The sequence below is a fragment of the Carassius auratus genome, chromosome 14 (assembly GCF_003368295.1).
Source record: "Carassius auratus strain Wakin chromosome 14, ASM336829v1, whole genome shotgun sequence".
Taxonomy (NCBI): domain Eukaryota; kingdom Metazoa; phylum Chordata; class Actinopteri; order Cypriniformes; family Cyprinidae; genus Carassius; species Carassius auratus.
In genome coordinates, this window is record NC_039256.1 from 12004613 (window position 1) to 12030093 (window position 25481).

A 25481-nucleotide genomic window follows, 5' to 3' on the forward strand; every position below is an offset into this window, starting at 1 on the left:
ATATCTCTTAGATTATTGAACGGATTATTTTACCTGTAGAGTAGAAGCAGCTGAGTCGCTGGTCTCGGTCAGTCCTGTGCTCCTCGGTAAACTGGACACGACATATCTCGCTCCCTTTGGCACAGGCTGTCTAACCACCAGCTTTCCTTTCCTGGTCTCTGCTAGAAATAAACTGTACCAGTAGGCATCGTTGGAGACCAGAGTGGAATCCGCGATGGTCGAGTTCCTCTCACTGATCACACTGTTCCTGCACGGAGGAGCCGCTTTGCTGGGCTTCGTTTTCTGACACTTCAGCACGATGGTGACCAAAATAGTGATGAGTAAAAGAAATGAAACGGAGCCCAGTCCGATCACCAGATACAGGTTTAAATCGGAGAAGATGTCATATCCCAAAGGAACCTCAGTCATGTCAGCATAGGTTTTAAGGGCGGTCTCCACCGTGGACAGTTTGATGGTGACTGTAGCAGAGAGCGCGGGCTCTCCGTTGTCCTTGGCGATCACAACCAGCTGCTGGTGGCGCGAGTCTCTGTAACTGAACATCCTCATGGTCCGGATCTCTCCGTTATATTGATCCAAGCTGAATAACGTGGCGTCAGTGTTGTGGAGAAACTGGTACGTGATTCGAGAGTTGTGCACTGAATCAGAGTCTATGGCGATGACTTTGGCTATCAGAGTCCCTTTATCGGTGGATCTCGGGATCTTTTCCTCCACCACCGAGCCGTGCGCGCGCCATGGAGACACTATAAGCGGCGTGTTGTCGTTCTGATCCATGATAATAATGTGAACAGTCACGTTACTGCTGAGCGGAGGAACACCAGAGTCTCTGGCCTCGATGTGGAAAAGAAACTCCTTCTCTATCTCATAGTCAAACGTCTTTAGCGCGTAAAGATTGCCGTTCTCTGGGTTAATGGAGAACAGCATGGACATGGAGGTGTTCACTATTTCCTTCTCTATGATAAAGTAAACTAGATACTGATTTTCATGGAGATCTGGGTCTATAGCAGTTAAAGAGCTCAGTAAAGCTCCAGGCGCGTTATTCTCCATAACAGGTATCGTGTAGAAGGTCTGCGGGAACTGAGGAACATTGTCGTTAATGTCCAGCAGCTCTAAAGTTATAGTTTCATTATCAGATAACGGCGGGTTGCCCCTGTCAGTAACGGTAATAGTGATGTCATATTCTGGAACATTTTCACGGTCTAACGGTTCTGAAACTAATAATTCATAATAATTATCAGACGATTCTTTGAGCGCAAAAGGTAAATCATCAGAAATATGAATATCTACCTGCCCATTTTCTCCTGAGTCTTTATCACTCACACTAACAACTGCAATTACTGTATTTACAGCTATATCCTCTTTTACTGGACTTGTGAATGATTTTATAGAAATTTCAGGATGATTGTCATTCATATCTGTGATTAAAATCTTAACTTTACACTTTCCAGAGAGACTATTAGATCCTTTATCTGTTGCTATAATTTCCATATCATAGATCCTGAAATCCTCATAATTAATCATCTCTTTTACTCTAATTTCTCCATTGTCAGGATTCAGACTGAATGTTTGCTGTGTTTTTTCTGAAGTGTACAGACTATATGAATAAAGTATATCTGAATTTGAGCCCTCGTCTTTATCTGTCGCGTTTAATTTCACGACAAGGCTTCCAGTTGGCGCGTTTTCTGTTAGGTTTATAGTATAACTGTCTTCATCGAATTGAGGGGCGTTGTCATTAGTGTCAAGAACGCGCACAATAATACTAGCAGTGCCAGAGCGCGCGGGGACTCCTCCATCCACAGCAGTGAGTATCAGATTATGAACTGTTTGCTCCTCACGGTCCAAAGCTTTCGTCAAAATTAAATCAGCAAATTTCGATCCATCTCTTCCTGTCTGTATTTCGATGCTGAAATGAGCACTATCACTTAAGTAATATGATTTCACAGAATTGCTTCCGATATCTGGATCAAAAGCATTGTTCAAAGAAAACCTCTCCCCAGCTGAAGTAGACTCTGATATATCCAAGTGCATTGTGTCTCTCCTAAAATGTGGTGCATTATCATTGATATCAAGTATTTCTATTTCGATATTAAACATTCGAATTGGGTTTTCTATTGTAGCATCTAGCTTCAAAAAGCAGGTTAATTTGGAATTGCAGATGTGTTCTCTGTCTATCTTCTGTACGACATACAGCTCTCCGGTTTCTTTGTTAATGTCAAGATATTTTTTAGATGCGATCGTGTCCAAACGCATCTTCCGTCTGTTTAACGTTTGCACATCCAATCCGAGATCAGCTGCCAGATTTGCAACCACGGATCCTTCTTCCATTTCCTCAGGTATAGAATAGTGAGTTACTGTAGACACATGCTTTAAGGATTCGGAGAGAATAAGACACATCCAAACGTACCTTAAAATCTGGTTCGGGGCTCTCACAAACACCCGATTCGAACGTTATCACTCGATTGAATGGGGCGTTATCAGCGGTTATCAGCCCATAGAAATGGGCCAGGAGGGGCCTCCTGTGCCTACTAGTAGGCTCAGAAGGCCGTGATCATCCATCCAAATGGTTGATCACCAACAAATATACAAGAGAAGACTCCAGATCCAATCCCAGAATTCCTGCTCACCTGTAATCGGAAGTCTACTGGACTAAAGCGGCAGCGTTGCGATATTTCCTGCTTAATATTTTCAGGTAAGACTATTCAAATTATAAAAATGAGCTTTTAAACTGTAATGGAAAACAATACATACACTCGTATTGCGTGTCATTATTGTTGACATGAGATAACCGTATAGCGAAACGTTATCGCTAACGTTAGGCCATATTACGTTATTAGCCTGTCGTTACGTTAACGTTGTATGCTTTATGTGAGCATTAACGTTGCTGTATTTACGTCTGAAGCTAATGGGAGAATTTAGTTTCTAGTTAAAAGCAAAGTTAAACTGTAAACATTTAAAAAAAAATGTACACTCTTACAGGCTATTGTGAATGCTCGATAACGCCTCACTGAAGCCAGATCATAGGCTTAATGTAACCCATATTGACTTGAGGGAAATATTAAACACAAGACGTATTTTACGGCTGTTTGGAAACCTTTGGGATCTTGACTAGAGTGTAAAATAAAGTTCTGTGGGTTTGAACAAAGCTTGGCTGGATTTGATCCTATATCAGGAAGCTTTATATCTGTCTTTCTATCTATATACCTTCTCAAAAATATAAAGGGAATACTTAACAACACAATATAACCCACAAGTGTTCCCTTTATTTTTTTGAGCAGTTTATATATATAGCTAGCTAGCTGTGTATCTATTTATATAATCTATCTTTAGATATAGATCTAGCTCGATGTCTATTTATCTATCTATCTATCTATCTATCTTGCAATCTATATATCTAGTTATCTAGCTAGCTGGATCTATCTAACTATCGCACCACTGTCTTTTAGGCTGTGATAAGAAGTACGGTACGGGTTGCACTTTGCTTTATGTAATAATTGTCAAATATTTTGATTTCAGATATGGGAAAAGCACTTAAGATGACCACACGTTTCAGGAACGTTAAAATTAAGTTGGTGAGGAGGTCTATGGTGGGCCCTGCAAGTTTTCTTACCTCAGTCAAGGTCTTCCCCAGCCCAGCTACAATCAGACCCACCCTTCAGACCCTTCTATTACATCTCAACCTGCTGAACCTGATGATGCGACACCAAGCTGTTCTGAGAGCGCATACAGTAAGGCAAAGAAGAGAGAGCTTCATGCCTGGGATGCAGTCAAGGATGAGATGCTTAAGGTGTCGTTTGAATGTTCAGCACCGATCACTACCCAGTGTGTTGTCTGCTGAGAACATGCTGATTATAGGTGCATTGAGTGCAGCTCCACTACAGTGTTCTGTGAGGTTTGCCTGAAGAGGATTCACAGAAATTTACTGCATCTTCCTGAAAAGTGGAATGTAAGAACAGTAGCATACAGTCCTACATTGCTATTGCTATACTTGCATACAGACAGCAAACTCACAGTAATGTCAACAGATTCATTCGATACTTCGAATTGTTTTAGCACTATGCAGTATCAACTGTTAGTGTCACAAGTTTGTTGTTTTAAAAACATTAGAGCTATCCATCTTTCTTACAGAATGTTTACTATGAGCCATCCTCCCTGGGATTATTCCTATATTTACCTGAAGCCCATGGCACCCATGCTGTGTACACAAAGGACATGAAGATCATTGTCAGCACAGGTTTGTCATTTTACCTGATACAAAATCTTAATGTATTTAATTTTAATGACAGGTTAAGGAATTCAATCCTATTACATGTGGAGTAATGATTTCCTTTAAGGAATTAATCAAATTTGTGATGCAATAAAAAAAAAAAAGTCATGATAGTTATAGTTTATATACTATCATGATAGGTAAAAATGTATAGCCTGAATCCACCGTAAGTCGCTTTGGATAAAAGCGTCTGCTAAATGCATACATTTAATTTAATTTATACTGATATGGTAGTCTCTATAGTACTACTAGGTTATGTTTGTATGTTATTTTCCTCTTTATATTTGGCAGGACGGCTCTGCACCGTTACAGTCACCATGTGTGCGTGTGAACCAGAAACCTGTACTCTGTTGAGGTATGGGCTCTGACCAGACAGCCTTCTCCATCCCTCTGCTAGAGCTTTCTGTTTCTCTGGCACTGGAGTGTCAGGTTTCTGTTGAGGGTTTTTCGCAACACCCCATATCCCATTTTAGGCATCACCACTTCCGACAAAGAAGTTTGGTTGATATTTGCCCACAATTAAATGATGGCACCATATGCCCAGCATGTCCAAAGGTTGGTTATAATTCCAGCGTGGTTCTTGTTTGATTAAATTAATGGCATAGAAATAAAATCTGAATTAATATCAAACGTAAAAGTTAATTTGTTTATGTAGTATTGTAATAGAATAGTAATAGTATAAATGTATAAACCTGGTGCGGGTACAAAACCAGTGTTACTGTAAGTGTTTGTTTTCCAGGCGGATGGAGATATGATTGTCACATTGGATGCCAACTTTGGCCTTGTGAGGAATCAAAGCTCTGGGACAAGTGCGGTTGATCCATTACACGGAACCCGCGTGTTTGTTGATGAAAAGGATGTAGAGGAATACCTGCTATCACATCTTGACAGCTCAAAGCCTCGAGGTTAATCATTGTTGCAGAATTTCATTCGAGTCCATGAAATATTAATTAAACTTGTGAAAAAAGATCACTATTCCTCTCATAAATCTATGTTTTCCTTAAATATTTAGGACTGCAGTAAGCTGCTCTCATTCAAGGTATTATAATATAATATAATATAATTACTTTACTGCGTTACTTGTGCAGACATGTTGTTTTACTAGGTCTGATCTATTTAAGCTTAGGCACTGTATTTAAGCATACATATACACCACTAGTCTGTCTGTATGAGTACAAAATTAAAAAATAAACTGTCTATAATTGTTACTGTACAAGCACAGTAAAATATTTATATAAAAAATATTGCACTACTGTTATTTTGCATAGAATACATTGTTCAACAATATTTTTGCACACTCATCCAACTGCATTTATTACCACTGTTCTCACGTTCCTGCTGTTCATAATGTTTATATAATCCTTCATTGCTCTGTTCATAATGTACATACAATCCCTACATTGCATTCATATTTATATTCGGTATATACTCTGATCAATATTGTATATAGCAACTCCACTGTACATTCTGTATATCATAGCTTTACTTACTCTGCACTTTTGTGCATATAAAACACTTTATTCTTGCACTTCTTGTTAGATGCTAACTGCATTTCATTAGCTCTGTACTTGTACTCTGCATAATGACAATAAAGTTGAATCTAATCTAATCTAAAAAAAAAAAATGTGTTTACCATAATGTAATATGTTATTTACTGTAATGTACAAATGTGTGGGAGGTGTTTTGTTTTTTATGAGCTCACCATCAAAATCCCCTTCGACTGAGTTGAAATGAAAATAAATTATTGGATCTTGAATCCTCTGAAGCAACTATGAGTTTGTAAAAACATAAAATAAAAGGGAACATAGAGGTGTATTGACTCTATGAGTTACAGCCATGGTGCTCTGCACTTATTCACAGCACATTTAAAGTCAATGAAAAGTAATTTACTTAAAAAATGACATACAATGAATTTACAGTCATAATCCGTATGTGACAGTGTGCCACATTCAGTATGTTCCTACATAACTGTTATTGGCTTGAAATTCTCCAGATCCAAGCCTATGTAATTTAACACATTTTTTCTCTTCTTCCCATTGGCTGTTTTCGTTTTATTTTCACTTTCTTCTTTCATTGAATGTATATTACATTTAGTTTGTTCGTTGTTCGTTGCATGGTTGTTACGCTGCTATCGCTGAAACCACGTGGCTTGCATAACGTACTTCCGTCCAAAAGTATTTTATTCACAAGACACTTTTTTTTTTAAATGATGAATTCAACATTTGTCCACGAAAAAACAACAACAAACAGATAACTCAATAAGATATGTTAATATAACTTTTGCACATTTCTCCTTCGATTCAGAGAAATAAATTTTTGGTAGCAGAAGGTTACGGAAGTGCATTGTGTTGTGGGCGGGGTTTGCGCGTTCTACATTTCGGCTAAAAAGTCTTAAATAAACAAATATATTTAGATTTTCTTAACGTAAATCATCTAGATGCAGCGTAATTAATAGATTGGTTGTACTAGATATTTGATATATTCAGTAGATATATCTTTTTACAACCCTAATTTCCAACCCTAATTTGCAAACCAGATACTACAACTGCAGTGCTTGATTTGTATCAAGCTGCACTGAGTAGCTATAGGGAATTGTAGTTTTAAAAAAAATCGTGTATTTCTTAGAATTGGATATTGCAAATAGTGAGTTGAGAGTACAGTGTGGAGTTTAGGCGGATTGTAAACATATCTATGTAAACAGATTTTAAATGTCTAAATTTTAAATGGGTTCAAATTACTTTTAACCCGATTTGACAATATCCAGAGCTGTTGACTATATTTACATCATAAATGAGGACAAGAGCTCTCTATAACAGTTAGTCCCATGTGTGTAGCCCTTTTTATTGCTTTATTATAAGCCTTCAAATATGCACCAAGGTGATGTTTCAAAGGTCAGTATTTCAAAACAGGAGCTATGTAGAATCTTCATACTTACATATGTTACTCTCTGGGTCAAGACCTTTCTAACAATGTATATGGTTTAGCTCTACGACAAAGTTTTAATTTTCTCATTTCACATGCACAAGCCATCTCGGGTGTAGTTTCAGAGAGCTATTTAAAGGCTCAATAGCCATAGCCTATATAAAAAGAAGCTATTTGCTTGTTTGTTTGTTTCTGACTTTGTAAACAGATTTATGAACCCACAACATGACAAATACCCTGTCCGCACACACACACACACACACACACAGAGAGACTCATTTTGCATTTCTGTTTGGTTCCCATGTGGCAAATCTAATTATGGGATGGTTCCCCCAAAAATGAAAATTCTGTCATCATTTACTCACCCTCATGTTATTCCAAACCTGTATGAGTTGCTTTCTTATGTTGAACATAAAAAAAGATAATTTGAAGAATGCTGGTAATGGCTGGTAAAAGTTAAAGTTTTTACAAGGTTTCTGAGCAGAAGATCATTAAATGTTTTCTCTGTCCATGTTACCAAAACTCATGTGTCATTTAAAAAGCATGTTTGAAAGCATGTCAATTAATTTCTTTGCATTCATCTAGATGCAATGTAATTAATAGTTTGGCTATACTAGATATTTTATATGTTCAGTAAATATATAATTTTACAACCCTAATTTGCAAACCAGATAAACTAATCAGATTTAAAATGTATAATTAATTATATATATATATATATATATATATATATATATATATATATATATATATATATATATATATATATATATATATATATATATATATATTGTGACGAGTCAGCTGCCTCCTCCCTGATTGTCACCGGCACCCCGTCCTAAATCGCCGCCCTTCACCAGGCTCCCGACTGGAGTGGGTGTGTGAGAGGAGGGGCGCTGGACGAGTCAGGGCTGGCGGCGTGTGATGGGGCACACCTGAAGGAAGTGGAGCCTCATTACCGCCGCTGTTTAAAAGCCCAACGCGCCTCTCCTCAGGAGACCGGTCTCTTCCCCGTGCATGCACACTGGTGTCCTCGTGGGTCCAGCAAGGGTGCGTTGAGGGACTCCCGCGCCACCAAGACGTGAGCTGCCGGACCCGCGATCCGGATGGGATCCGCACCCGTATACACGGCCGACGGGCCAGGATGCCGGGCCGTCCATCCCCTACCAGCGCCGCGGCCAACGAGAGAGACGCGGCCGCTAGGAGAAGCCGCCGCCCCTCGCGCCCCGGACCAAGGAGGGGAGCGCGTGCGGCCGCCGGACTCCGCCCCTTGCCTGGACCCTTCCTTGATGAACACTGCCCGACCTACACAAATCCCGCAGCACGACGAGGACACCAGATTCCCTGTTATTTTGGACACTTTCTCCCTTTGGCCACTTTTATTCCCTTTGTTTTATGATTTCTGTTAATAAAAGCCTCTCCGAGGCCTGACGCCACACCCACTGTGTCTGTCTTGTGCTCCTCCCGTGACTATATATATATATATATATATATATAAATATAATTGAACGACAGCACTTTGAATTAAATGTAGTCTACCCACGGCAGACAACTGCAAACAAAAGTGGAACACACCAGTCCTCCCTCACATAAACTGACAATAAACTTTATTTATCTGAATCCAAGGAGAAACAATTGATATCCTTAATACAGATAAAATGATACCCTTCACATTTTCTCTTAAATGTTTATCATTAAAATAAAAGCGTAACAGTAATTGTGAAGAAAATACTTCAGAGTGGAAGTAAGCAATGCCATAGAAACCATTTAAATTTAAAATAAATAAATTGTAGTGTTCAGCTGTATACCAAAGTTTCTACAAGTACCAGTAACCATCTTTTCAATATATTTTTTTGCCAAGCATCTCCTACTGACAGCAAAACTGTGAAAAATATAAAGTTATGTGAAGCATCTAATCATAACATGAAATCATACTCTGACCCACTGTTGTGAATATTAAGGTGAGGTCCTTGCTCAAACCCAGCCCTACTGAACCAATGATGAAACAGGTGTGTGTATATATATATATATATATATATATATATATATATATATATATATATATATAAACATGTAGACTCAATTCAGTACAATATAACTTTATTGGTCCCCACATAAGTCCTGTATAAAGGAGAACACATTGATGGTGCCAACAAACAACAATAATAAATAAAAATGGGGTGAATGAAAATAACAAAAAGATCACAATTTTCTTCTTACGTGTGAAGTGTGGTCATTACAATGAATTTGCAGCATATGTATGTATTGTGTGTGTGTGTTTGTATGGATGGGTTGGGGGCCGTCAACACAGTAAAAACAACTCAAACAAGTAACAAGATACATCTTCAGGGTGTTTGCATGGTGTCTTGACCCTGGCAGTGAACGCACATGTTCTTTTTAAAGCCACGTCCTGTGTGTGACCATGATTGGCACACTGTGCACTGAGACCATGAGCGCCACTTCTTTCTTGCATTCTTCTTCTTATCATCAAAATGGATGCGGCAGACACAGCACAAATTGCCTCCATCTACCAAAGAAAAAACACAAATATTTTGAAAGTCAAGCCAGTTAGTTTAAATCATACTCATCACTATATTTAAAGCAACATCTCAAAGGCAGCTTGTTCATTTTTAACTGTTGCCAAAGGAATATGTGGGTATTGTACATCAATTCATCTCAGATCTTTAGGAAAACTCTGGGTTTTTCGTTTCAGAAATGGATGTAAATCAAACCTGAAACAGAGGGGTAACTACATTTTAATTTAACAAATCTCATGACCACTTTGTTCTTCAGCTGCTTCCAGTTTGAGATGGTGGTATGAGTCTTTGACAATTTCTTCAATGTGAGAATATTTGATGTTGATAGCCTTGTAAACAAAAATCAGCTGGAATATTTTTTTGTAACGAACTCATTTGAAATTATGATTAAAAACTAGAGATAAACAATCCAGTTGTCTAACACAATGTTTTGCACACACCACAATTGCTGTTGATCATCCTTCCATCTAATACTTTAAGAATACCACTAATGCTTAGCAAATGAATCCTGTTTCCAAACATCTAACTTCAGCTTCTTTAAGTGCATTTTAATTCAGGCATCCCTCACCTCAGGGTTTAGGTCCTGCGCCTGCCCATGTGCCCTCAGTGCTGCTGCCTCTTGAATGTATTTCTGCTTTGCATCTTCCCCCAATGTGGCGCACCTGCCCTTAATATCATTCATTGTGCCTGAAGAAAAAATAGATGCACAGAAAACTTAACGCATTAGTCAGCATCTCCTTTTAAAGTAAATTCATACAACGACAATCAGTACTTGGGTTGTGAAAACCATTTATCTGTAACAACTCTGTAAAAACAAGATAACGTGTAAAGTAGATGCCCTGATGATTCTTTTCAATACACTCAGCATTCTTAAACTGATGAATGCAATTTGTGTGAGTGAAGTACTTCCCAAATACTATCATGAAAATCTGTTTCATGACGCTTCATGTATATATATATATATATATATATATATAGATAGATAGATAGATAGATAGATAGATAGATAGATAGATAGATCAATTATATAAATATATACACAGCTAGCAAGCTTTAGAGAGAGTGAGAGAGAAAGAGAGAGACAGACAGATAGACACAGACAGACAGATAGATAGATAGATAGATAGAACCAAACCCACAGAACTTTATTTTACACTCTAGACAACATCCCAAGGTTTCCAAACAGCCGTAAAATACGTCTTGTGTTTAATATTTCTCTCAAGTCGATATGGGTTACATTAAGCCTATGATCTGGCTTCAGTGAGGCGTTATCGAGCATTCACAATAGCCTGTAAGAGTGTAAAAAGTCATTTTGACAGTTTAACTAGAAACTAAATTCCCCCATTAGCTTCAGACGTAAATACAAACTCATATTAGCAACGTTAATGCTCACATAAAGCATGTAACGTTAACATAACGACACGCTAATAACGTAATATGATCTAGCGATAACGTTTGCAGACACATCGCTATACGGTTATCTCATGTCAACAATAATGACACGCAATACGAGTGTATGTATTGTTTTCCATTACAGTTTAAATGCTCAGTTTTATAATTTTAATAGTCTTACCTGAAAATATTAAGCAGGAAATATCGCAACGTTCCCGCATTCGTCCAGTAGACTTCCGATTACAGGTGAGCAGGAATTCTGGGATTGGATCTGGAGTCTTCTCTTGTATATTTGTGGGTGATCAACCATTTGGATGGATGATCACGGCCTTCTGAGCCTACTAGTAGGCACAGGAGGCCCCTCCTGGCCCATTTCTATGGGCTGATAACCGCTGATAACGCCCCATTCAATCGAGTGATAACGTTCGAATCGGGTGTCACAAAGGAATCCATAGCTTGTGAGCTCGGTGTAGACCTACTATTCCGGGTTCAAAACGTAACCTGTCTTTAAAACTGACTTAGCACTGTAAAGTAAATAGAAATAATGAAGTGTTCAACCTTAAAAGAAAGAACGGATTGTATAGCGATCGATGTCTGCAGCGTTGTCTGCACAATAAACAGTAATGGCGACGATGGGTGTTATATATTGTAGTCAGAAATGTTTTAAAGGTGAACAGCGACTCTCTGCGCACAAAGGAGAGGGATGCACATTAATGCGCACAGGAACGAATTGCATCCACGAAGAAAGAATAATCTATATTTTAAAAGTGTTTTAAAATGAACTGAACATTACTTAAAAAACGTTTTAAAAACTCAATCATTGCTCTCTGTTCTTTCCTGTAAAAGTAACATTTAAAGATAACCACAGCTCCAAATGTTTAATTAAAACATGTGTTCGAATTAGAAAATGTTTAGAGGTGCCGCAACAATAAGAAAGGGTTAAATAATATGACAATTAACTGAAGAAGAAAAACATATCTGAGCCTACCTGTAGAGTAGAAGCAGCTGAGTCGCTGGTCTCGGTCAGTCCTGTGCTCCTCGGTAAACTGGACACGACATATCTCGCTCCCTTTGGCACAGGCTGTCTGACCACCAGCTTTCCTTTCCTGGTCTCTGCTAGAAATAAACTGTACCAGTAGGCATCGTTGGAGACCAGAGTGGAATCCGCGATGGTCGAGTTCCTCTCACTGATCACACTGTTCCTGCACGGAGGAGCCGCTTTGCTGGGCTTCGTTTTCTGACACTTGAGCACGATGGTGACCAAAATAGTGATGAGTAAAAGAAATGAAACGGAGCCCAGTCCGATCACCAGATACAGGTTTATATCGGAGAAGATGTCATATCCCAAAGGAACCTCAGTCATGTCAGCATAGGATTTAAGGGCGGTCTCCACCGTGGACAGTTTGATGGTGACTGTAGCAGAGAGCGCGGGCTCTCCGTTGTCCTTGGCGATCACAACCAGCTGCTGGTGGCGCGAGTCTCTGTAACTGAACATCCTCATGGTCCGGATCTCTCCGTTATATTGATCCAAGCTGAATAATGTGGCGTCAGTGTTGTGGAGAAACTGGTACGTGATTCGAGAGTTGTGCACTGAATCAGAGTCTATGGCGATGACTTTGGCTATCAGAGTCCCTTTATCGGTGGATCTCGGGATCTTTTCCTCCACCACCGAGCCGTGCGCGCGCCATGGAGACACTATAAGCGGCGTGTTGTCGTTCTGATCCATGATAATAATGTGAACGGTCACGTTACTGCTGAGCGGAGGAACACCAGAGTCTCTGGCCTCGATGTGGAAAAGAAACTCCTTCTCTATCTCATAGTCAAACGTCTTTAGTGCGTAAAGATTGCCGTTCTCTGGGTTAATGGAGAACAGCATGGACATGGAGGTGTTCACTATTTCCTTCTCTATGATAAAGTAAACTAGATACTGATTTTCATGGAGATCTGGGTCTATAGCAGTTAAAGAGCTCAGTAAAGCTCCAGGCGCGTTATTCTCCATAACAGGAATCGTGTAGAAGGTCTGCGGGAACTGAGGAACATTGTCGTTAATGTCCAGCAGCTCTAAAGTTATAGTTTCATTATCAGATAACGGCGGGTTGCCCCTGTCAGTCACGGTAATAGTGATGTCATATTCTGGAACCTTTTCACGGTCTAACGGTTCTGAAACTAATAATTCATAATAATTATCAGACGATTCTTTGAGCGCAAAAGGTAAATCATCAGAAATATGAATATCTACCTGCCCATTTTCTCCCGAGTCTTTATCACTCACACTAACAACTGCAATTACTGAATTTACAGCTATATCTTCTTTCACTGGACTTGATAAAGATTTTATGGAAATTTCAGGATGATTGTCATTCATATCTGTGATTAAAATCTTAACTTTACACTTTCCACTGAGACTATTCAATCCTTTATCTGTTGCTATAACTTCCATATCATATACTCTGAAATCCTCATAATTAACTATTTCTTTTACTCTAATTTCTCCATTGTCCGGATTTAGACTGAATGTCTGTTGTGTTTTCTCTGAAGTATACAAACTATAAGAGTAAAATAAATCTGAATTTGAGCCCTCGTCTTTATCTGTCGCATTTATTTTGAATACAAGGCTTCCAGTTGGTGAGTTTTCTGTTAGATGTATTGTATAACTGTCTTCATCGAATTGAGGGGCGTTGTCATTAGTGTCCAGAACGCGCACAATAATACTAGCAGTGCCAGAGCGCGCGGGGACTCCTCCATCCACAGCAGTGAGTATCAGATTATGTATGGCCTGTTCTTCTCTATCCAAAGCCTTTGTAAGAATCAAATCAGTGAATTTTGATCCATCCCGCCCGGTCTGAATCTCGATTGAAAAATGTTCACTTTCACTGAGATAATACGTTTTAATCGAATTAACACCGATATCAGGATCAACTGCATTGTTTAAGGAGAATCTTTCTCCCACAGGCGTTGACTCCGAAATGTCCAAATGCATTGTGTCCCTTCTAAAATGTGGAGCATTGTCGTTAATATCAAGAATTTCCAACTCGATATTAAACATTCTCACAGGGTTTTCGATCGTGGCATCCAGTTTAAGAACACACGCTGCTGCTGCCTTAGTTGTGCATATGTGCTCGCGGTCGATTCTCTCCACAATAAACAGCTCTCCCGTTTCTTTGCTAATATCCAGATATTTTTTATTTGCGATAGTGTCGAGACGAATCTTGCGTCTACTTAATGTTTCAACATCTAATCCCAGATCATTTGCAAAATTAGCCACTATAAAGCCCACGTCCAATTCTTCAGGTATAGAATAATGAGTAACACAAGATGATGTTTTCAGCACAGAGATTAAAATGATGGCGAACACATACCTTTTCAACGACTTGCTTTTCATTCGTGATTCCATTTTTTTTTCTTTTTCTCTCGATTTATATTCCAACGAAACGTAAACCAAATAGCATTGGGGTTACAAATATACCCTTCTGATTTCCAGGGAGTAGATTAAGCCGTTTGCGGTGTTCGTGAAAGAAAAGAGCATACAGCTTACAGCCAACAAAGCACATACGTCACCAGCATTGGCTGTGATGAAAGATAAACGAAGAGGAGTAGTTGCAGGGAGAACAGCGACGCTGTGCGCATTGGTTTCCGTGGTACATGAAGGAGTTTTAGTACTAAAACATAAGCACTATATATATGTAAACAGTATATAAACTAAATTCTGTGTCATGAGAAGCTAAACGACTAAAGATTGTAAATCGTATCATAGCATTGTCAAAATATAATATTCACTGTAATTCAGATGAGATAAACTGGCCAGATAAATTATTTATACTTAGATATTTTCTTTTGGTAGCATAAACATTTTGTAAAGGCAAATGCACAAAAATATACAACACAGCAACATCAAACAGAATATCCAGTTTAAAATTTTAGCGGTATCATTAAAACTGAATATACAGCGCATACTACAGTAACCTTTAAAAAGTAAGACTATATTTACCTGTAGAGTAGAAGCAGCTGAGTCGCTGGTCTCGGTCAGTCCTGTGCTCCTCGGTAAACTGGACACGACATATCTCGCTCCCTTTGGCACAGGCTGTCTGACCACCAGCTTTCCTTTCCTGGTCTCTGCTAGAAATAAACTGTACCAGTAGGCATCGTTGGAGACCAGAGTGGAATCCGCGATGGTCGAGTTCCTCTCGCTGATCACACTGTTCCTGCACGGAGGAGCCGCTTTGCTGGGCTTCGTTTTCTGACACTTCAGCACGATGGTGACCAAAATAGTGATGAGTAAAAGAAATGAAACGGAGCCCAGTCCGATCACCAGATACAGGTTTAAATCGGAGAAGATGTCATATCCCAAAGGCACCTCAGTCATGTCAGCATAGGTTTTAAGGGCGGTCTCCACCGTGGACAGTTTGATGGTGACTGTAGCAGAGAGCGCGGGCTCTCCGTTGTCCTTGGCGATCACAACCAGCTGCTGGTGGCGCGAGTCTCTGTAACTGAACATCCTCATGGTCCGGATCTCTCCGTTATATTGATCCAAGCTGAATAATGTGGCGTCAGTGTTGTGGAGAAACTGGTACGTGATTCGAGAGTTGTGCACTGAATCAGAGTCTATGGCGATGACTTTGGCTATCAGAGTCCCTTTATCGGTGGATCTCGGGATCTTTTCCTCCACCACCGAGCCGTGCGCGCGCCATGGAGACACTATAAGCGGCGTGTTGTCGTTCTGATCCATGATAATAATGTGAACGGTCACGTTACTGCTGAGCGGAGGAACACCAGAGTCTCTGGCCTCGATGTGGAAAAGAAACTCCTTCTCTATCTCATAGTCAAACGTCTTTAGTGCGTAAAGATTGCCGTTCTCGGGGTTAATGGAGAACAGCATGGACATGGAGGTGTTCACTATTTCCTTCTCTATGATAAAGTAAACTAGATACTGATTTTCATGGAGATCTGGGTCTATAGCAGTTAAAGAGCTCAGTAAAGCTCCAGGCGCGTTATTCTCCATAACAGGTATCGTGTAGAAGGTCTGCGGGAACTGAGGAACATTGTCGTTAATGTCCAGCAGCTCTAAAGTTATAGTTTCATTATCAGATAACGGCGGGTTGCCCCTGTCAGTCACGGTAATAGTGATGTCATATTCTGGAACATTTTCACGGTCTAACGGTTCTGAAACTAATAATTCATAATAATTATCAGACGATTCTTTGAGCGCAAAAGGTAAATCATCAGAAATATGAATATCTATCTGTCCATTTTCTCCTGAGTCTTTATCACTCACACTAACAACTGCAATTACTGAATTTACAGCTATATCCTCTTTCACTGGACTTGTGAATGATTTTATAGAAATTTCAGGATGATTGTCATTCATATCTGTGATTAAAATCTTAACTTTACACTTTCCACTGAGACTATTAGATCCTTTATCTGTTGCTATAATTTCCATATCGTAGACTCTGAAATCTTCATAATTAACTATTTCTTTTACTCTAATTTCTCCATTGTCAGGATTTAGACTGAATGTCTGTTGTGTTTTCTCTGAAGTATACAAACTATAAGAGTAAAATAAATCTGAATTTGAGCCCTCGTCTTTATCTGTCGCATTTATTTTGAATACAAGGCTTCCAGTTGGTGCGTTTTCTGTTAGATGTATTGTATAACTGTCTTCATCGAATTGAGGGGCGTTGTCATTAGTGTCCAGAACGCGCACAATAATACTAGCAGTGCCAGAGCGCGCGGGGACTCCTCCATCCACAGCAGTGAGTATCAGATTATGTATGGCCTGTTCTTCTCTATCCAAAGCCTTTGTAAGAATCAAATCAGTGAATTTTGATCCATCCCGCCCGGTCTGAATCTCGATTGAAAAATGATCGCTTTCACTGAGATAATACGTTTTAATCGAATTAACTCCGATATCAGGATCAACTGCATTGTTTAAGGAGAATCTTTCTCCCACAGGCGTTGACTCCGAAATGTCCAAATGCATTGTGTCCCTTCTAAAATGTGGAGCATTGTCGTTAATATCAAGAATTTCCAACTCGATATTAAACATTCTCACAGGGTTTTCGATCGTGGCATCCAGTTTAAGAACACACGCTGCTGCTGCCTTAGTTGTGCATATGTGCTCGCGGTCGATTCTCTCCACAATAAACAGCTCTCCCGTTTCTTTGCTAATATCCAGATATTTTTTATTTGCGATAGTGTCGAGACGAATCTTGCGTCTACTTAATGTTTCAACATCTAATCCCAGATCATTTGCAAAATTAGCCACTATAAAGCCCACGTCCAATTCTTCAGGTATAGAATAATGAGTAACACAAGATGATGTTTTCAGCACAGAGATTAAAATGATGGCGAACACATACCTTTTCAATGACTTGCTTTTCATTCGTGATTCCATTTTTTTTTTCTTTTTCTCTCGATTTATATTCCAACGAAACGTAAACCAAATCGCATTGGGGTTACAAATATACCCTTCTGATTTCCAGGGAGTAGATTAAGCCGTTTGCGGTGTTCGTGAAAGAAAAGAGCATACAGCTTACAGCCAACAAAGCACATACGTCACCAGCATTGGCTGTGATGAAAGATAAACGAAGAGGAGTAGTTGCAGGGAGAACAGCGACGCTGTGCGCATTGGTTTCCGTGGTACATGAAGGAGTTTAGTACTAAAACATAAGCACTATATATATGTAAACAGTATATAAACTAAATTCTGTGTCATGAGAAGCTAAACGACTAAAGATTGTAAATCGTATCATAGCATTGTCAAAATATAATATTCACTGTAATTCAGATAAGATAAACTGGCCAGATAAATTATTTATACTTAGATATTTTCTTTTGGTAGCATAAACATTTTGTAAAGGCAAATGCACAAAAATATACAACACAGCAACATCAAACAGAATATCCAGTTTAAAATTTTAGCGGTATCATTAAAACTGAATATACAGCGCATACTACAGTAACCTTTAAAAAGTAAGACTATATTTACCTGTAGAGTAGAAGCAGCTGAGTCGCTGGTCTCGGTCAGTCCTGTGCTCCTCGGTAAACTGGACACGACATATCTCGCTCCCTTTGGCACAGGCTGTCTGACCACCAGCTTTCCTTTCCTGGTCTCTGCTAGAAATAAACTGTACCAGTAGGCATCGTTGGAGACCAGAGTGGAATCCGCGATGGTCGAGTTCCTCTCACTGATCACACTGTTCCTGCACGGAGGAGCCGCTTTGCTGGGCTTCGTTTTCTGACACTTCAGCACGATGGTGACCAAAATAGTGATGAGTAAAAGAAATGAAACGGAGCCCAGTCCGATCACCAGATACAGGTTTAAATCGGAGAAGATGTCATATCCCAAAGGCACCTCAGTCATGTCAGCATAGGTTTTAAGGGCGGTCTCCACCGTGGACAGTTTGATGGTGACTGTAGCAGAGAGCGCGGGCTCTCCGTTGTCCTTGGCGATCACAACCAGCTGCTGGTGGCGCGAGTCTCTGTAACTGAACATCCTCATGGTCCGGATCTCTCCGTTATATTGATCCAAGCTGAATAATGTGGCGTCAGTGTTGTGGAGAAACTGGTATGTGATTCGAGAGTTGTGCACTGAATCGGAGTCTATGGCGATGACTTTGGCTATCAGAGTCCCTTTATCGGTGGATCTCGGGATCTTTTCCTCCACCACCGAGCCGTGCGCGCGCCATGGAGACACTATAAGCGGCGTGTTGTCGTTCTGATCCATGATAATAATGTGAACGGTCACGTTACTGCTGAGCGGAGGAACACCAGAGTCTCTGGCCTCGATGTGGAAAAGAAACTCCTTCTCTATCTCATAGTCAAACGTCTTTAGCGCGTAAAGATTGCCGTTCTCTGGGTTAATGGAGAACAGCATGGACATGGAGGTGTTCACTATTTCCTTCTCTATGATAAAGTAAACTAGATACTGATTTTCATGGAGATCTGGGTCTATAGCAGTTAAAGAGCTCAGTAAAGCTCCAGGCGCGTTATTCTCCATAACAGGTATCGTGTAGAAGGTCTGCGGGAACTGAGGAACATTGTCGTTAATGTCCAGCAGCTCTAAAGTTATAGTTTCATTATCAGATAACGGCGGGTTGCCCCTGTCAGTCACGGTAATAGTGATGTCATATTCTGGAACCTTTTCACGGTCTAACGGTTCTGAAACTAATAATTCATAATAATTATCAGACGATTCTTTGAGTGCAAAAGGTAAATCATCAGAAATATGAATATCTACCTGCCCATTTTCTCCCGAGTCTTTATCACTCACACTAACAACTGCAATTACTGAATTTACAGCTATATCCTCTTTAACAGGGCCAGAAAATGATTTGATGGAAATTTCCGGATGATTATCGTTCATATCTGTGATTAAAATACTTAGTTTACATTTTCCAGAGAGACTATTAGCTCCTTTATCAGTTGCTATTATCTCCATATCATAGATCTTGAAATCTTCATAATTAATCATCTCTTTAACTCGAATTTCACCCGTTTCTGAATTCAAACTAAACGTCTCTTGCGTTTTCTCGGAGGTATATAAACTGAATGTGTATGTTATTTCGGAATTTGACCCTTCATCCAAATCTGTTGCATTTAACCTAACAACAAGGCTTCCTACTGGATAATTTTCATTTAAATGTACAGTATAGCTGTCTTCATCGAACTGTGGGGCGTTGTCATTAGTGTCTAGCACTTGGACAATAATATTAGCTGTCCCAGAGCGCGAAGGCACCCCGCCATCTACAGCAGTAAGTATCAGATTATGAACTGCTTGTTCTTCGCGATCTAATGCTTTTTTCAGTACTAAATCGGCTAGTTTAGACCCATCTCGGCCAGACTGTATTTCGATAGTAAAATGATCACTTTCGCTAAGATCATAAGTCTTAATTGAATTAGATCCAATGTCTGAATCCACTGCATTGTTCAGTGAGAAACGCTCACCGGCTGGGGTCGATTCAGAAATGTCTAAATGCATGACATCTCGTCGGAAGTGGGGTGCATTGTCGTTGATATCTAATATTTCTAGTTCAATATTGAACATCCTGACTGGATTTTCGATTGTAGCGTCGAGCTTAAGAAAACACGAACTTGTTTTGGCAGGGCAGAGATATTCTCGGTCAATCCTTTCGACAATAAATAGCTCTCCTGTTTCTTTATTTACATCCAGATATTTTTTATTTGCTATCACATCTAGGCGCATCCTGCGTTTCGTCAGACTCTGTATATCCAAACCAAGATCAGTGGCTATATTTGCAACAACAGATCCTACCTCCATTTCCTCTGGAATAGAGTAGTGAGTAACGCCAAATGCTGGGTTTAATAAGTCAAAAATAATCAGAAATAACAAAACGTACCTTCTCATTTTCTGTGCGTTCACACACGGTTCCATTTTTTATATATAAGATACAAGTCCAATATAATCCAAGCAAGCAATGGAAACTGACAATGAAATACGCGGAGGAACAAAGAGACGTGCAAAGAGAGGATCACTCTGCCAGCTGCAGACTGTGACGTTACATTATGGAGACCAATAAGTAATTTGCATCGTGTGTATTGCTAGACAACAGCGACACTTTGTGCATGATCTAAAAACAGTCACATTTAATATTGAGCCAGCTCATCTGAATTGGATTATAGCAAAGAGTGAACATTGGACATATTATTCGTGGGAATCAGATATGATTAATATTATAAATTGTATTTGTCACCTTGATTTAAAAAGCATATACAGCGAAATAGTACGTATAATGAAATTTTCATTAGTTTTACTACAGTTTAATAGTTTTTCTTACCTGTAGAGTAGAAGCAGCTGAGTCACTGGTCTCGGTCAGTCCTGTGCTCCTCGGTAAACTGGACACGACATATCTCGCTCCCTTTGGCACAGGCTGTCTGACCACCAGCTTTCCTTTCCTGGTCTCTGCTAGAAATAAACTGTACCAGTAGGCATCGTTGGAGACCAGAGTGGAATCCGCGATGGTCGAGTTCCTCTCGCTGATCACACTGTTCCTGCACGGAGGAGCCGCTTTGCTGGGCTTCGTTTTCTGACACTTCAGCACGATGGTGACCAAAATAGTGATGAGTAAAAGAAATGAAACGGAGCCCAGTCCGATCACCAGATACAGGTTTAAATCGGAGAAGATGTCATATCCCAAAGGCACCTCAGTCATGTCAGCATAGGTTTTAAGGGCGGTCTCCACCGTGGACAGTTTGATGGTGACTGTAGCAGAGAGCGCGGGCTCTCCGTTGTCCTTGGCGATCACAACCAGCTGCTGGTGGCGCGAGTCTCTGTAACTGAACATCCTCATGGTCCGGATCTCTCCGTTATATTGATCCAAGCTGAATAATGTGGCGTCAGTGTTGTGGAGAAACTGGTACGTGATTCGAGAGTTGTGCACTGAATCGGAGTCTATGGCGATGACTTTGGCTATCAGAGTCCCTTTATCGGTGGATCTCGGGATCTTTTCCTCCACCACCGAGCCGTGCGCGCGCCATGGAGACACTATAAGCGGCGTGTTGTCGTTCTGATCCATGATAATAATGTGAACGGTCACGTTACTGCTGAGCGGAGGAACACCAGAGTCTCTGGCCTCGATGTGGAAAAGAAACTCCTTCTCTATCTCATAGTCAAACGTCTTTAGTGCGTAAAGATTGCCGTTCTCTGGGTTAATGGAGAACAGCATGGACATGGAGGTGTTCACTATTTCCTTCTCTATGATAAAGTAAACTAGATACTGATTTTCATGGAGATCTGGGTCTATAGCAGTTAAAGAGCTCAGTAAAGCTCCAGGCGCGTTATTCTCCATAACAGGTATCGTGTAGAAGGTCTGCGGGAACCGCGGTGCGTTATCATTGACATCTAGCAAATGGACCGTTATAGTTTCATTATCAGATAAGGGAGGATTCCCTTTATCCGTCACAACCAACATTATCTCATATTCTGGAACAATTTCACGATCTAACGGTTCTGACACCAATAACTCATAGAGGTAATCAGAGGTTTGGTTTAAATGAAATGGTAAGGATTTGTTCATTGTCAGATTGACCCTACCGTTATCTCCCGTGTCTCTGTCACTGACACCCACCAGAGCTATAACAGAGCCGACTGGGATGTTTTCATCCACGGTATTCTTAAGAGATTTTATGGTTATCTCTGGATAGTTATCGTTCATATCCTTAACATACACAGTCACTCTGCATTGACCGGAGAGTTGAACGGGGCCATTGTCTTTAGCCTCAAGAAACATCTCAAATATTTTCATATCTTCATAATCAATGGTGCCCTTAACTGCAATTTCGCCAGTTTTTGAATTCAGCGAGAACATCTCCTGCGTTTTCTCAGAAGTATAAAGCGTAAATGAATATGTAAGGTCAGCGTTTGGGCCTTCATCAGCATCAGTAGCGTTTAATTTAACAACAACAGTGCCGGCTGGAGAATTTTCGCTCATATTCAGAGAATAAACAGCTTGATCAAACTGAGGGGCGTTGTCATTTGTATCTTGCACGCGCACAATAATACTAGCTGTGCCAGAGCGCGCAGGGACTCCGCCATCGATGGCAGTGAGTATCAGATTATGAACAGCCATCTCTTCCCTATCTAAAGCCTTCATAAGAACCAAATCGACATATTTTGTACCGTCACTACCAGAATGTATATCAACAGTGAAATGTTCACTTTCACTTAATGTATAGGTCTTGACTGTATTGGCACCAACGTCTGGATCAAAGGCATTGGGCAGAGAAAATCTTTCCCCCGGTGTTGCGGACTCTGAGATATCCAATTCAATCTTATCTCGCCGGAAATGAGGAGCATTATCGTTAATATCTGTGATTCCCAATTCAATATTGAAAATACGCAATGGGCTTTCAATTATTAGGTCTAATTTTAAAAAGCACGTCATAGTTTTCGTATTACAAAGAGATTCCCTGTCCATTTTCTCAACAATAAATAGCTCGCCAGTTCTTTTATTAATATCAAGATATTTGTTGTTATGGAAAATATCAAGTTTTACCTCTCGCTGTGCTAGTCCACTAACATCCAGCCCTAAATCAGCGGCTAGATTTGCAACGACGGACCCGCGCTCCATCTCCTCCGGTATGGAATAACGCGTGACAGACAAAGCCGTCTCCCATGTTGCCAAAAGTACAAAGAACAACGAAACCCACCGTCCAACGGTTTTCATCATCAGTTCCAGCAGAAGACACAAAATGACTAAATCTATTATCAGTCAGATGGAGCTACTACTCGTGTTGCTCCTTAAAATATCCCTTGTTCAGTCTGCCTTGTAAAAAATATCCCTGTAATGATTTAAAAACGCTCCTGGTGAAAAAGATGCTGTTCCCAGGACCACCGTGTTTCTGGTAAATGACAGAGTCCTATTTAATGAAACCCGTGTGTCATTTACTGGCCAACAGCGACGCGCTGAGACAGAAACAAGAAATGAATATTCACTGGAATAAAATAATAAACAAGACATGATCTTGCAAATCGTTTAATTGTTTTATATTGTTCATCATCGAAAAATATCTAAGCCATTTGTCTGTTTTAAACATAGATCAGTCAACTTCTCTGTGTCTCTCCCTCTGTGTGTGTGTGTGTGTGTGTGTGTGTTTGTAGCCTGTATGCTTCTCTTTATTCTCCCTTTCTCAATTTCATTATGGTGACACTGGATAAAATGTTATGAAATGCTTTGCATACTTGGCATCTGTTATTATTATTATTATTATTATTATTATTATTATTATGTTTTTAGGTATTATTATTATTAGTAGTAGTAGTAGTAGTAGTAGTAGTATAGTAGTAGTAGTAGTGCTGTTAAATGTTTAATCACGATTAATAACATCCAAAATAATTTTTTTTGTTGACATAATGTATGTGTGTATACTGTGTACATTAATAATGTATATATAAATACAAACACATGCATGTATATATTTAAGAAAAATATGTTGTTTATATTAATTATATTTATATATAATATAAAATCTAAGAATATAAATATATAAATGTATATACAAAAATATTTCAAAATATATACTACATGTGTGTGTTATATTCATAATAAATACAGTACATACAGTACATATACATATATTATTTAAACAAAACTTTTTTGGTATGTGATTAATCATGATTAATCATTTGACAGCACTAATTATTATTAGTATTATTATTGTTATTAATTATATTATTTGACAGGGATGCTACAGAATAACAGTTACATCAGATTTCATGTAACAAAGGCTCAGCACAGACTAGTAAATGATTTTACAGTGATTCATTTTTTTACATTTCTTATCCATCAGTGCATGTCTGTATAAAAATGTTCTGGTTTTAATAGATGATTAATTTAATTTAATCTGAAATACACAAAATACTAATTATTATTATTATTATTATTATTATTATTATTATCATTATTATTATTTTGCAAAATAGAGCAACATCATTTCAGCTGCAGAATCTCACATGCCTGCAGCTGCTAAATTAACTTCTGCTAAGTACAGTGCCTGACAAAATATATTTTTACTCTCCTCTCTTTCTGTGAACTGTGGCTGTTTCAACATGTCTTCTTTTCTCTTTCTTCTAGGACTGGATGCCAGTCAGATGAATTTTTGCTTCCTTAAAGATTTTAAGATCAATGGACCAGAGATCTGCACGGGAATTAAATTATTGTAATAATATTTTTTTCTTTGGCAATTCAGTTTCCCTCTGCAAATAGACATTATTATTAATAATAACAATAATAATAATAATAATAATAATAATGTCACTGTAACTTGTCATTGTATTTTAATTTAAAGTGAGTTCTCTGAAAGTAATTACTCTAAAATTAACGTTCATGATGAGTGTGTACTGAAAGACTGAAATCTTGTAAATAAAATGTCCCAGCAACTGTAATTTCTGCAATGTTGCATCTGCACTGCTTCTTACTGTAAGCTTGTAGAGATGTGGTGCAGGCGACCTCTAGTGGTGTTTTATAAGACTGATTCTTGTGACATGGGACAACACATGTCCAGCAATTTGTAACTGCTGTTATATTTTGAAATATTTTCAATTGTAAGTGTTATGAGGAATTAATAATAGAATGTATTTAACACAATTATGCCCTTCAGTTTAATGTTATAATTACTAAATCAAATTGTCTTCTCATTTTATCTAAAACAGTGTGTCCACAGTGAAGAGTTTGATCATTTATATGCTATAAAATGGTTAATAAATTGTTATTATTATTAAAAATACCTCGTTTGATCAAAAGCAACACTTAATAATATCTCATATCAAAACAAGGTTATTTTTAAGGACACATGGTGTTTCATGAGGCTTTAAAGTTGTAAGTTATCCACACTTTTTGTCAACAACTTCA

At 39.1% G+C, this 25481-nt stretch overlaps 4 protein-coding genes and 1 long non-coding RNA gene across 7 annotated transcripts in view; 1 reads left to right on the forward strand and 4 right to left on the reverse strand.

The window, feature by feature from the left end:
* The window catches only part of LOC113113638 (protocadherin alpha-C2-like), a 38059-nt gene extending 14579 nt beyond the window's left edge, over nt 1-23480 (reverse strand). Inside the window, exon 1 of the mRNA XM_026280007.1 lies at nt 20910-23480. Coding sequence (XP_026135792.1) covers nt 20910-23300 — 2391 coding nt within the window. The 5' untranslated portion in view covers nt 23301-23480. The remainder of the gene's footprint in view (nt 1-20909) is intronic.
* On the reverse strand, nt 10-15071 carry LOC113113639 (protocadherin alpha-C2-like). 2 transcript variants are annotated; one of them, XM_026280008.1, is made up of 3 exons: nt 12101-15071; nt 10289-10407; nt 9267-9710 (listed from the first exon to the last, which is right to left on the reverse strand). In XM_026280008.1, the coding sequence occupies exons 1-2, from the start codon at nt 14504-14506 to the stop codon at nt 10399-10401; spliced, it is 2415 nt and encodes an 804-aa protein (XP_026135793.1). In that variant the 5' UTR covers nt 14507-15071; the 3' UTR covers nt 9267-9710; nt 10289-10398. The 2 variants fall into 2 exon arrangements, with proteins under 2 accessions (XP_026135794.1, XP_026135793.1); XM_026280009.1 differs by lacking the exons at nt 9267-9710; nt 10289-10407 and adding an exon at nt 10-33 and having other exon boundaries at nt 12101-14521.
* LOC113113640 (protocadherin alpha-C2-like) lies at nt 10-17709 on the reverse strand. Its single transcript, XM_026280011.1, has 2 exons — nt 16852-17709; nt 10-1784 (listed from the first exon to the last, which is right to left on the reverse strand). The coding sequence occupies exons 1-2, from the start codon at nt 17504-17506 to the stop codon at nt 25-27; spliced, it is 2415 nt and encodes an 804-aa protein (XP_026135796.1). The 5' UTR covers nt 17507-17709; the 3' UTR covers nt 10-24.
* LOC113113641 (uncharacterized) lies at nt 2546-5228 on the forward strand. Of its 2 annotated transcripts, XR_003293616.1 has the most exons (5): nt 2546-2686; nt 3511-3940; nt 4123-4228; nt 4553-4616; nt 5001-5228. It is a non-coding gene; the product is annotated as an uncharacterized LOC113113641 (long non-coding RNA). The 2 variants fall into 2 exon arrangements; XR_003293617.1 differs by lacking the exons at nt 2546-2686; nt 3511-3940; nt 4123-4228; nt 4553-4616 and adding an exon at nt 4626-4816.
* LOC113113637 (protocadherin beta-16-like) lies at nt 17918-20535 on the reverse strand. Its single transcript, XM_026279998.1, has one exon. It carries the CDS (start codon nt 20504-20506, stop codon nt 17933-17935), a length of 2574 nt encoding a protein of 857 aa, XP_026135783.1. The 5' UTR covers nt 20507-20535; the 3' UTR covers nt 17918-17932.
* Nucleotides 23481-25481: the final 2001 nt, after the last annotated feature.